Genomic DNA, 13,431 nt, shown 5'->3' with positions numbered 1-13,431 from the left:
GAAGTTATATAGCTTACTGAAATTCATACTAAATGGTAGAGTCACCATTCAAACCCAAGGAATCTGGCTCCATAACCTATGTTTCTCCAACTGTCATGTCGTATCATTAGTATTAGAATCATATAAATTTTTTTAGAAATTCAGTTTCTTCTGCTGAATCTGACTTTTGTATCTGGAGCTCAGGAATTATATTTTTTATATACTCCTTCAAATATTACTTATGTACCCTTACGTGTAAGAACTATGGTACTATGTTATACTGTCTTCTTATAAAAACCTTTAGGTTGGATGATTTGATTTTTTTTAGTTTCATTGATTATTTTTTTTAAAGGATTTTCTTGTCTCTATGTCCTTCAGTTCTGCTCTGATCTTAGTTATTTCTTGTCTTCTGCTAGATTTTGAATTTGTCTGCTCTTACTTCTCTAGTTCTTTTCATTGTGACATTAGTGTGTCAATTTTAGATATTTCCTGCCTTTCTCTTATGGGCATTTAGTACTATAAATTTCCCTCTACAACCTGGTTTAAATGTGGGCCAGAGATTCTGGTATGTTGTGTCTTCAGTCTCACTGGTTTCAAAGATATAAAGATATCTTTATTTTTGCCTTTGTTTCATTATTTATCCAGTAGTCATTCAGGAGCAGGTTGTTCAAGTTTCCATGCAGCTGTGTGGGTTTGAGTGAGTTTCTTAACCCTGAGTTCTAATTTGATTGCACTGTGGTCTGAGAGGCTGTTTGTTATGATTTACATTCTTTTGCATTTGCTGAGGAGTGTTTTACTTCCAATTATGTTGTTGGTTTTAGAATAAGTGTGATGTGGTGCTGAGAAGAATGTATATTCTGTTGATTGGGGGTGGAGAGTTCTGTAGATGTCTATTAGGTCTGCTTGTTCCAGAGCTGAATTCAAGTCCTGAATATCCTTGTTAATTTTCTGTCTTGTTGATCTGTCTGCTATTGACAGTGGGGTGTTAAAGTTTCCCACTATTATTGTGTGGGAGTCTCAGTCTCTTTGTAGGTCTCTAATAACTTGCTTTATCAATCTGGGTGCTCCTGTATATATTTAGGATAGTGAGTTCTTCTAATTGCATTGATGCCTTTACCATTATGTAATGCCATACTTTGTCTCTTTTAATCTTTGTTGGTTTAAAGTCTGTTTTATCAGAGACTGGGATTGCAACCCTGGCTTTATTTTTCTTTTTATTTGCTTGGTAAGTATTCTTCCATCCTTTTATCTTGAGCCTATGTATGTCTTTGCACATGAGATGGGTCTCTTGAATACAGTACAGGGATGGGTCTTAACTCTATCCAATTTGCCAGTCAGTGTCTTTTAATTGGGGCCTTTACCCATGTACATTTAAGGTTAATATTGTTATGTGTGAATTTGATCCTGCCATTATGATGCTAGCTGGTTATTTTGCCTGTTAGTTGATGCAGTTTCTTCATAGTTGTTGATGGTCTTTACAACTTGGTATGTTTCTGCAGTGGCTGGTACCAGTCGTTCTTTTCCATGTTTAGTGCTTCCTTCAGGAGCTCTTATGAGGCAGACGTGGTGGTGACAAAATCTCTCAGCATTTGCTTATCCATAAAGGATTTTATTTCTCCTTTGCTTATGAAGCTTAGTTTGGCTGGATGTGAAATTCTGGGCTGAAAATTCATTTCTTTAAGAATGTCGAATATTGGCCCCCACTCTCTTCTGGCTTGTAGGGTTTCTGCTGAGAGGTTCGCTGTTAGTCTGATGGGCTTCCCTTTGTTGGTAACCCGACCTTTCTCTCTGGCTGCCCTTAGCATTTTTTCCTTCATTTCAACTTTGGTGAATCTGATGATTATGTGTCTTGGGGTTGCTCTTCTTGAGGAGTATCTTTGTGGTGTGCTGTCTATTTCCTGAATTTGAATGTTGATCTTCCTTGCTACCTTGGGGAAGTTCTCCTGGATAATATCCTGAAGAGTGTTCTTCAACTTGGTTTCATCCTACCCTTCACTTTCAGATACACTGATCAAATATAGATTTGGTCTTTTTATGTAATCCCATATTTCTTGGAGGCTTTATTCATTTCTTCTCACTCTTTTTTATCTTATCTTCTCACCTTATTTCATTGAGTTGATCTCCAATCTCTGATATCCTTTCTTCCACTTGATCAGTTTGGCCATTGAAACTTGTGTATGCTTCACGAAGTTCTTTTGCTGTGTTTTTCAGCTCCATCCAGTCATTTATATTCTTCTCTAAACTAGTTATTCTAGGTAGCAATTCGTCTAACCTTTTTTCAAGCTTTTCAGCTTTCTTGCATTGGATTAGAACATGCTCCTTTATTCAGAGGAGTTTGTTGTTACCCTCCTTTTGAAGCCTACTTCTGTCAGTTCATCAAACTCATTCTCTGTCCAGTTTTGTTTCCTTGCTGGTGAGGAGTTGTGATCCCCTGGAGGAGAAGAGGTGTTCTTGTTTTTGGAATTTCTAGCCTTTTGCTCTGGTTTCTCGTCATCTTCTTGGATTTATCTACCTTAGGTCTCTGAAGTTGGTGACTTTTGGATGGGGTCTCTCAGTGGATGTCATTTTTGTTGATGTTGAAACTATTCCTTGCTGTTTGTTAGTTTTCCTTCTAACAGTCAGGCCCCTCTGCTGCAGGTCTGCTGGAGTTTGCTGGAGGTCCACTCCAGACCTTGCTTGCCTGGGTATCACTGATGGAGGCTGCAGAACAGCAAAGATTGCTGCCTGTCCTTTCCTCTCATAGCTTCGACCTAGAGGGGTACCTGCCAGATGCCAGCCAGAGCTCTCCTGTATGAGGTGTCTCTGTCACCCCATACTGGGAGGTGTCTTCCAGTCAGGATATGTGGGGGTCAGGGATCCACTTGAGGAAGCAGTCTGTCCGTTATCAGAGCTTGAGCACTGTGCTGAGAGATCTGCTGCTCTCTTCAGAGCTGCCAGGCAGGGATGTTTAAATCTGCTGAAGCTGTGCCCACAACCACCCCTTTTCCCAGATGCTGTGTCCCAGGAAGGTGGGGGCTTTATTTATAAGTCCCTAATGGGCTGCTGCCTTTTTTCAGAGATGCCCTCACCAGTGAGGAGGGAATCTAGTGAGACAGTCTGCCTGTAGTTGCCTCGCTGAGCTGTGGTGGGCTCTGCCCAGTTCAGACCTCCCCATGGCTTTGTTTACACTCTGAGCTTAAAACGGCCTACTGGAACCTCAGCAATGGTGGATGCCCCTCCCCCCACCAAGCTTGCAGGCATCCCAGGTCAAGGTCAGACTGCTGTGCTGGCTGTGAGAATTTCAAGCCAGTGGATCTTAGATTGATTGCTCATCTTTGTGGGTGTGGGACCTGCTGAGCCAGACCACTTGGCTCCCTGGGTTCAACCCCCTTTCCAGGAGAGTGAACTTTTGTGTCTTACAGGCGTTCCAGGCACCATTGGGGTATGTAAAAACAAAACTGCTGCATCCAGGTCAGTGTCTGCCCAAACGGCTGCCCAGTTTTGTGCTGGAAACCCAGGGCCTTGTTGGTGGGGCAGGTGCTGAAGGGAATCTCCTGGTCTACAGGTTGTGAAAGCCATAGGAAAAGCACAGTATCTGGGCCAGAGTTCAGAGTACAGACCCTAATGGCTTCCCTTGGCTAGGAGAGGGAGTTCCCTGACCCCTTGTGCTTCCCAGGTGAGATGATGCCCCACCCTGCTTTGGCTTGCCCTCCTTGGGCTGCACCTACTGTCCAACCAGCCCCAATGAGATACCTCATTGGAAGTGAGGTACACAGTTGATACCTCAGTTGGAAATGCAGAAATCACCCACCTTCTGCATCATCTCACTGGGAGCTACAAACCGCAGTTGTTCCTGTTCAGCCATCTTGTCAGTAGCTATGTTACGCTTTTATTGAGCCAGAACTTCTTGCAGTGAAATGCAAAATTGATTGTACGATTTCATTAATTTTGATATATGTGTATACCTATGTAACCATCACTCTAGTCAAAATGCAGAAAGTGTTTTCATGCCCACTTCCAGTCAGTCCTTTGTAGAACCACTGTTTAATTTGTATCACCATAGATTAATTTTGCTTCAAACAATAGAAATGTTCCAAGGTCAATCTTCTGCATTAATTTTTGATACAATACTAAATAATTTAAAATGTAATTTAAGAAATTCGATTCAGAAAGTAATTAAATATTAAGAATGCCTCTTATGTAAAAAGATTCACTATGTATATTGCAAATAATTAAAATCAAGCATTTTGTAGATCCATGTTGATTTTAATTCCTGCGTTTGCCAACATAAATTATTGAAAAGTGATTTGTGAATATTTGATTTCTCTCTGCTTTAGTTCCCCATTTAAAAGTGGTGTGTCAATGGCAAGTCGGCTTTGCAAGGCTGCAATGTTAAGTCGATTTAACCTCCTTGCCAAAGAAGCTAAAAAAGAATTACTTGAAGCTGGTACATATCATGCAGCTAAGGTAAGTCCTTAAAGGAATAAAGTTATAGGAATAAAATTTAAGACATTAATGTGGTCATTTTATGATTCTACTTAGCAAAAGTTTGTTGAATAGTTCCTGAATATAAGATATTATCATGGAATGGTAAAATTGGTTTTTAAATGAACATGCCAGAAATTACATATATAAATAACTATTGCCATATAAAGTAGACATTTTAGTATGGTATATACTTATTTTGACAGTGTAGGTTGTGTAGCACTCAAACCTGCTATGTAATACCCAGAGAAACAAAATGTTAATAAAATTTATTATGTATAGGATATTAATTGTATGACCTGTAGAATGTTAAGTATTCCAAAAGAATATATTATTTAAAACGTATGAATTTTTCCATCTTAAAGTTGTGGAAAAAGCTTTAATTTCACCATCTAATTTGAACCTGCTAGATTTAGTAGATGATGTACATGGCTTTTTTTCTCTTTAAAAATATTTTTATATAAATATAATGTAAGTTTAAGTCAAAAATTTGAAAAAGTTTTAAAAGTTTGGAAAAAAATATTAATACTTGTAATCCCACTTACTATTCAAAGATAATACTCAGTCTTTTAATGTGAGCATGTTATTTCAGTTCCTTCTCATATATATATATATATATATATATATATATATATATATATACACACACATATTTATGTGTCTGCTTAAAACTAAGACCATATTGGCTGTGTTTTAATCTACTTTTTCATTCGACATAATGCAACATGAACATACCTTTTTTTTTTTTTTTTGAGATGGAATCTCACTCTTTTGCCCAGGCTGGAGTGCAATGGCATGATCTCAGCTCACTGCAACCTCTGACTCCCAGGTTCAAGCAATTCTCCTGCCTCAGCCTCACGAGTAGCTGAGATTACAGGTGTACACCACCACATTCAGCTAAGTTTTTTGTTTTCATTAGGGGCGGGGTTTCGCCATGTTGGCCAGGCTGGTCTTGAACTCCTGACCTCAGGTGATTTGCCCACCTTGGTCTCCCAAAGTTCTGGGATTACAGGTTTGAGTCACCATGCCTGGCCGACATGAACATACTTCTGTGTTACCATTATTAAATATTAAATGTAAATTGTGTTATATCCTAATGCTAGTAATGATATAGGATTACATGAAAGTCCTTTAATTTTACCAGATTTACCAACTTAATGCTCAACCTGTATAGTTACAGCCTGTAAAGCAGTTATAGTAACAACAGGTATGGATATACATAATCACATATTTTTAAGTATAAAAGCTTATCTAGACTATTTCTGGTTTCGTGGCATAAAGAAGTTGCAAATCACTATATAAACAAGTAGAAAACCAGAAAAAATTGTCAAAAACAACTTTTCACAACCCTGGACATTGACAAAGGCAGAGAAAACATCCAAAAGTGTGTATTCCTCACACACTCTTATTATTAGCCAGGCATGATGGCCCACAGCTATAGTCCTAGCTACTTGGGAGGCTGAGGTGGAAGGATCACTTGAGCCCAGGAGTTCAAGGCTGCTGTGAGCTACTGCACCACTGCAGTTCAGCCTGGGGGACAGAGCAAGACCCTATCTCTCTAAAAGAAAAAAAAAAGAAGAAAAACTGCTATTACTTTGAGTAAGAATTGTAGGAGTACATGGCTTTCTTGCCCAGACCTTTTCTCATTCTCTTTTCCTCTCTGCTGGTTTCAATGGCAAGAACTAGTTTTTGACCCAGTGAGGCTGCCACCAAAAGCAGTAGCTTTGCTTTCAGAGGAGGTATAATTGATTTTGGGACAGGGGAATGAAAATTTGCAGTTTTGTTGGCTTAAATGCCAAATGTGGTAGGAAGTGAATGGGGAAAACTGATAACTTTGCTGGCCCAAGGTTGCTGTCCTGGTTGGAGGCAAGCAGTGGGCCGACTAGCAAGTTAACAAAGAGATTTTGAAATTGAGAGAGCCCTGAAAGGGCTGAGGTAAATTCTTCATGTTTCCCTGGCTGACTGAAAAACTACGCTTATGTGCAGGGAATACCCAAGAGAGCCCATCAAGAGTATGAGCCAAGGGATATTTGAGAGCTGACTGTAACATTCAGTACGTTCTTTTCCACATGCAGGTTGATGAGAAGAAGGTAGAAGTTTTACAGGCTTAATGTGTCTGATTTCTTATTAGCAACAGTGGAAGCCAACCCAAAGTAGTTAAAAAAAAAAAATTGAAAAGAAAAGATAAAGTTTAAAGATGCATACTTCTTATTTTCAAAACTTTCTATAAAACTACAGTAATCAAGACAGTGTGGTACTGGCATATAGATGATGGAATATAATTGAGAGCCTAGATACAATAAAATACTATGTCAAGTGAAAGAGAGCATAGGCCCCATATCATATGGTTCAATTTATATGAAATGTCAATAATAGGCAAATTCATAGAGACAGAAAATAGATTAGCGATTTTCAGGTGCTAGAGGAGGAAGAATCAGGAGTGACTGCTAATAGACACAAGATTCCTTTCTGGGATGATGGAGAGGTTCTAAAATTAATGGTGATGGCTGCACAAATTAGTGAATATACTGAAAGCTAAATTGTACACTTTAAAAGGGAAAATTCTGTGATTTGCAAATTATATCTTAACAAAGCTGTTACAAAAGAAACAGTGGAGGCCCAAAAGCAGTATAATGACAGGTTCAAGGTGCTGAAGGAAGATTCCTGGCAACTAAGGATTATATATCCAGGAAAATAATCCTTCAAAAATAAAAGCAAAACAAGAACATTCACAGGTTAAACAGTGAATGGTGTTAGCAGTACTTTGCTAAATGGAATTCCAAAGAAAGTCCTTGAAACTTGGAAAAAATTACACCAGATGATAGTAAATCCACAGAAAGGAATAATAAATACTGAAAATGATAAGTACGTGGATAAACATGAGACCTGTGAATATGTATATCTGCATGTTTATATATTTGCTCTTATTTGCTTTAAAAAAGTTGTTTAAAACAACACTGTATTGTTGACTTTATAACATAGATGCAGTATATGACAACATAACAAAAAATTGAGTAAGAAATGGCTCTATGTTGAAACAAAGTTGCTGTTTTACCATAAGCCAGTATGAATCTGAAATAAAATATATAGGGTAAAGAGGTATATTGTAATTCCTAATGTAACCATGAAGAAAACAAATGAAAAACTATTGATAAAATACCAACAGAATGATTAGTAAAGCATTTTTCTTAAACTATAGGGCAGTGAGGAAAAAGAGAAATTGTAAAAAGACACAAGATGTGAGAAATAGTAAAATGGTAGATAAAAATTCACCATATCAATAATTACAATAAATGTAAGTAGACTAACTGCTCAAAAGACAGATTATCAGATTGGGTTTGAGAAAAAATGCCTGATTCAAATATATGCTGTCTGCAACAGACAAATTTTAAATTCAGTCTCAAATACATTGAAAGTTATAAGGATGAAAAAAACCCATCATGTAAATAATAAGAGAACTGGAGTGTTTATATTAATATTAAACAAAGTATACATGAAGAGGAGAAATATTGCTAGAGACAAAGAGCAATATCTTACATTGGCCTTTGACAAAATTCAAAATACATTTAGCCCTTCATGCTAAAAACTCACAATAAACTATGTATTGATGGAATGTATCTCAAAATAATAAGAGCTATTTATGACAAACCCATCGCTAATATCATATCAAATGGGTAAAAACTGGAAGCAATCCCTCTGAAACCCAGCACAAGACAAGGATGCCTTCTCTCATCACTCCTATTCAACATGGTATTGGAAATTCTGGCCAGGGCAATCAGGCAAGAGAGAGAAATAAGGGGTATTCAAATAGGAAAAGAGGAAGTCAAATTGTCTCTATTTGCAGATGACATGATTGTATATTTAGAAAACCCCATCATCTCAGCCTGAAATCTCCATAAGCTAATAAGCAAGTTCAGCAAAGTCTCAGGATACAAAATCAGTGTGTAAAAATCACAAACATTCCTATACACCAATAACAGACAGCCAAAACTCCCATTCACAACTACTACAAAGAGAATAAGATACCTAGGAATACAACTTACAAGGGATGTAAAGGACCTCTTCAAGGAGAACTACAAACCCCTGCTCAAGGAAATAAAAGAGGACACAAAGAAATGGAAAAACATTCCATGCTCATGGATAGGAAGAATCAATATCATGAAAATGGCCATACTGCCCAAAGTAATTTATAGATTGAATGCAATCCCCATCCAGCTGCCATTGACTTTCTTCACAGAATTGGAAAAAAATTACTTTAAATTTCATATGGAACCAAAAAGGAGCCTGCATAACTAAGACAATCCTAAACAAAAACAACAAAGCTGGAGGCATCACACTACCTGACTTCAAACTATACTATAAGGCTACAGTAACAAAAACAGCGTAGTACTGGTACCAAAACAGATATGTAGATGAATGAAACAGAACAGAGGCCTCAGAAATAACACCACACATCTGTAACCATCAGATCTTGACAAACCTGACAAAAACAAGCAGTGGAGAAAAGAGTCCCTATTTAATCAATGGTGTTGGGAAAACTGGCTAGCCATATGCAGAAAGCTGAAACTGGACCCCTTCCTTACACCTTATACAAAAATTAACTCAAGATGAATTAAAGATTTAAATGTAAGACCTAAAATCATAAAAACCCTAGAAGAAAACCTAGGCAATGCCATTTAGGACATAATCATGTGCAAAGACTTCATGACTAAAACACCAAAGCAATGGCAACAAAAGCCAAAATAGACAAATGGGATCTAATTAAACTAAGGAGCTTCTGAACAGCAAAAGAAACTATCATCAGAGTGAACAGGCAGCCTACAGAATGGGAGAAAATTTTGGCAATCTACTCATCTGACAAAGGTCTAATATCCAGAATCTACCAAGAACCTAAACAAATTTATAGAAAAAAAAAATCCTGTCAAAAAGTGGGCAAAGGATATGAATGGACAGTTCTCAAAAGAAGACATTTATGTAGTCAACATATGAAAAAAAGCTCATCATCACTGGTCATTAGAGAGATGCAAATCAAAACCACATTGAGATACCATCTCATGCCAGTTAGAATGGCAACCGTTAAAAAGTCAGGAAAACAGTTGCAGTACAGGATGTGGAGAAATAGAAATGCTTTTACACTGTTAGTGGGAGTGTAAATTAGTTCAACCATTGTGTGGAAGACAGTGTAGCGATTCCTCAAGGATCTAGAACTAGAAATACCATTTGACCCAGCAATCTCATTACCGGGTATATACCCAAAGGATTATAAATCATTCTGTTATAAAGACACATGCACGTGTATGTTTATTGCAGCACTGTTCACAATAAAAAGACTTAGAACAAACCCAAATGCCCATCAATAATAGACTGTATAAAGAAAATGTGGCACATATATACCATGGAATACTACACAGCCATAAAAAAGATGAATTCATGTCCTTTGCAGAAACATGGATAGAGCTGGAAACCTTCATTCTCAGGAAACTTAACACAAGGACAGAAAACCAAACACCACATGTTCTCACTCATACGTGGGAGTTGAACAATGAGAACACATGGACACAGGGAGAGGAATATCATACACTGGGGCCTATTGGAGGGTGGGAGGCTAGGGGAGGGATAGCATTAGGATAAATACCTAATGTAGATGACGGGTTGATAGGTGCAGCAAACCACCGTGGCATGTGTATGCCCTTGTAACAAAATCCAAGGGGTTTTTTTTTTTTTTGAGACAGAGTCGCTCCTGTCACCGAGGCTGGAGTGCAATGGTGTGATCTCGCCTCACTGCAACATCTGCCTCCCAGGTTCAAGCAGTTCTCCTGCCTCAACCTCCTGGGTAGCTGGAACTACAGGTGCACACCACCATGCCCAGCTAATTTTTGTATTTTTAGTAGAGGCAGGTATCACCATGTCAGCCAGGATGGTCTCTGTCTCTTGACCCTGTGATCCGCCCAGGCTGGGGTGCAATGGTGCAATCTCAGCTCACTGCAACCTCCACCTCTCGGGTTCAAGTGATTCTCCTGCCTCAGCCTTCCAAGTAGCCTCCTGCCACCACACCTGGCTAATTTTTTGTATTTTTAGTAGAGATGGGGGTTTCATCATGTTGGCCAGGCTGGTCTCGAACTTCTGACCCCAAGTGATCCACCCACCTTGGTCTCCCAAAGTGTTGGGATTACAGGCATGAGCCACTGCACCTGGCACAATCCAAAAGACATTTAAGAGCCAAAATAATTTTGAAAAAGAACAAAGTTGGAAAGCTTACCTAGTTTCAAAACTTACTATAAAGCCATAGTAATTAAGACAATGTATTGATATAATAATAGACATATAGGCTGGGCACAGTGGCTCACGCCTGTAATCCCAACACTTTGGGAGACTGAGGTGGGCAGATCACAAAGTCAAGAGATTGAGACCATCCTGGCCAACATGATGAAACACCATCTCTACTAAAATACAAAAAATTAGTCTTGCATGGTGATGCGTGCCTGTAGTCCCAGCTACTTGGGAGGCTGAGGCAGGGGAATCACTTGAACACCCATGAGGCGGAGATTGCAGTGAGCCAAGATCGCACCACTGCACTCCAGCCTGGAGACGGAGCAAGACTGTCTCAAAAACAAAATAATAATAATAATAATAATAATAATAAACATATAGATCAGTGGAACAGAAATAAACCTATACACATATGATCAATTGCTTTTGTACAGAAGTGCCAAGTAATTCAACAGGAAAAATAATCATGTTTTCAACAAATAGTGCTAAAATGGTGGGATATATGTGGGTAAAACAAAAAATTAACTTAGATCTTTATGTCAGTCATACACAAAAATTAAAGTGGACTTTAAATTTGACTGTAAGGTCTAAAACTATGAAACTTCCAAATAAAGTATGAGAAAATATTTACATTATTAGGGAAAGATTTCTTATATATGATACCAAAAGTATAACTCATAAAAGGAAAAAAAAATTGATCATTTGACTCTAAAATAATAGACTTGCTTTTCAAAATTCATCATTAAGAAAATGAAAATACAAACTATAGACTATGAGAAAATGCCACTTTGGAAAACAGTTTGGCATTTTCTTAGGATGGTAAATGTGTGATCAGCAATTCCACTGGTATTTACATGCATGTTTAGAACAGCATTATTCATAAAAGCCAGAAACTGGAAGCAATTTAGATGTTAATCAGGTAGTAAATGTATAAACAAAATGTGTTATACCCCTACAGTGGAATATTATACCCCTACAATGGAATATTAATCAGCGATAAAAAGGAACAAGCTACTGATACATGAAACAACATAAATGAACTAGAAAACATTATGCTAACTGAAAGAAGCCTGACACAACAGGATGCATATTATGTTAGTTAATTTATATAAATTTTTTAGGAAAAGCAAAACTATAGAGACAGCAAGTAGATTCATGGTTGTCTGGGTCTAGGGCTGGTGCTGACACCAGAACTGCAGGTGAATTTAGTACAACTTTATAGAGGTGAGGGATTTGTTTCACAGCTGGACTATGGTGATATTTACATACCTCTATTAATTCATTAAACACCAAACAATACACCTAACAATGGATGAATTTCATGGTATGTAAATTATAGCTCAATAAAACCATCTTGTTAAAAGTTCACTTATATTTTCATTTATGAAAAATGAAAATTCACCAAAATATTAATGATGGCTATCTACCACCATTAGTTTTATCTATCGTCATGTAGTTTTGGGATTACCAATAATTTTTGTTTCCTTCTTTATATTTTGTCTGCTTTTCAAATTGTCTGCAGTTAGTATAATTAATCTTTTAACTTAAATGTTAAAAATAAAAACTAGCCAGGTGTCTTGGCTCATGCCTATACTCTCGGAGCTTTGGAAGATCAAGGTGGGAGGATCGCTTGAGGCCAGCCAAGACCCTGTCTCTACAAAAAAATTTTTTAAATCTCAGGCATGGTGGTGCATGCCTGTAGTCCTATCCTGCTCAGGAGGCTGAGGCAGGAAGATGGCTTCAGCTCAGAAGTTCAGTCATCATGCCACCATACTCCAGCCTGTATGACAGAGCAAGACCTTGGCTCTTACCAAAAAAAAAAAAAGAATAATTGCTTTTTAGGAGTGTTAGGAAGGAAACTTTTTTTTTTTTTTTTTTGAGATGGAGTTTCGCTCTTGTTACCCAGGCTGGAGTGCAATGGTGCGATCTCGGCTCACTGCAACCTCCGCCTCCTGGGTTCAGGCAATTCTCCTGCCTCAGCCTCCTGAGTAGCTGGGATTACAGGCACGCGCCACCATGTCTGGCTAATTTTTTGTATTTTTAGTAGAGACGGGGTTTCACCATGTTGACCAGGATGGTCTCGATCTCTTGACCTTGTGATCCACCCGCCTCGGCCTCCCAAAGTGCTGGGATTACAAGGAAGGAAACTTTTTAGCTTCAAAAATATTAAAATGTAGGAATGAAAAAAGACTTGTATTAACTTTTTAACATTTCAAGCTAAAGAAACAATATTAGGGCTACTTACTTTTCAGAAGTCAAATGCTGCCTATTTTCTATAATTCATTTTTTTTTCTTCTCTAGTGTATGTCTTCCTCCTATCAAGAAGCTAAATTTAAGCTGAAATCCTACTTACAACAACATGGCTATGGATCCTGGATTGTGAAATCTCCCTGCATAGAGCAGTTTAATATGTGAATTAGGCAATCCATTGTCACATTAAAAGTCTTATATTGTTTGGTGTGTTTTGACTAGTAAAAATGTTTTTAAAATATTGGTGGTTTTCAACTTTCAGAATCAGAGTCTTAACAGCAGTGTGCAGTGATTGCTGAAAATTTCTAAATATTCCTGCCAAATTACATTGAAACATTAGGGCTTTTTACTTTTTCATTTTCTTAGAAAAGGCCTTACCTGTTTGAATATGTAGCCATTTTGTATTTATTTGTACAGATATTATAAAGCCATTTTCCTTTTTGTAGTTTAATAGAGATTTCCTTTTAA

At 37.7% G+C, this 13,431-nt stretch overlaps 1 protein-coding gene across 3 annotated transcripts in view; it reads left to right on the top strand.

Moving 5' to 3' along the window:
* ADAD1 (adenosine deaminase domain containing 1) overlaps positions 1-13,173 on the top strand; it is a 54,328-nt gene extending 41,155 nt beyond the window's left edge. For all 3 annotated transcript variants that reach the window (XM_064383735.1, XM_064383736.1, XM_064383737.1), the window contains 2 exons: positions 4,296-4,425; positions 13,015-13,173. In XM_064383735.1, the coding sequence (XP_064239805.1) occupies positions 4,296-4,425; positions 13,015-13,128 (244 nt within the window). In that variant the 3' untranslated portion in view covers positions 13,129-13,173. The remainder of the gene's footprint in view (positions 1-4,295; positions 4,426-13,014) is intronic.
* The last annotated feature ends 258 nt before the right edge of the window (positions 13,174-13,431 follow it).

This window comes from Aotus nancymaae, unplaced genomic scaffold (assembly GCF_030222135.1).
Source record: "Aotus nancymaae isolate 86718 unplaced genomic scaffold, 86718_ANA_hifiasm-v0.15.2.pri h1tg000033l, whole genome shotgun sequence".
Taxonomy (NCBI): Eukaryota; Metazoa; Chordata; class Mammalia; order Primates; family Aotidae; genus Aotus; species Aotus nancymaae.
This window is presented reverse-complemented; position numbering and strand designations above follow the sequence as displayed.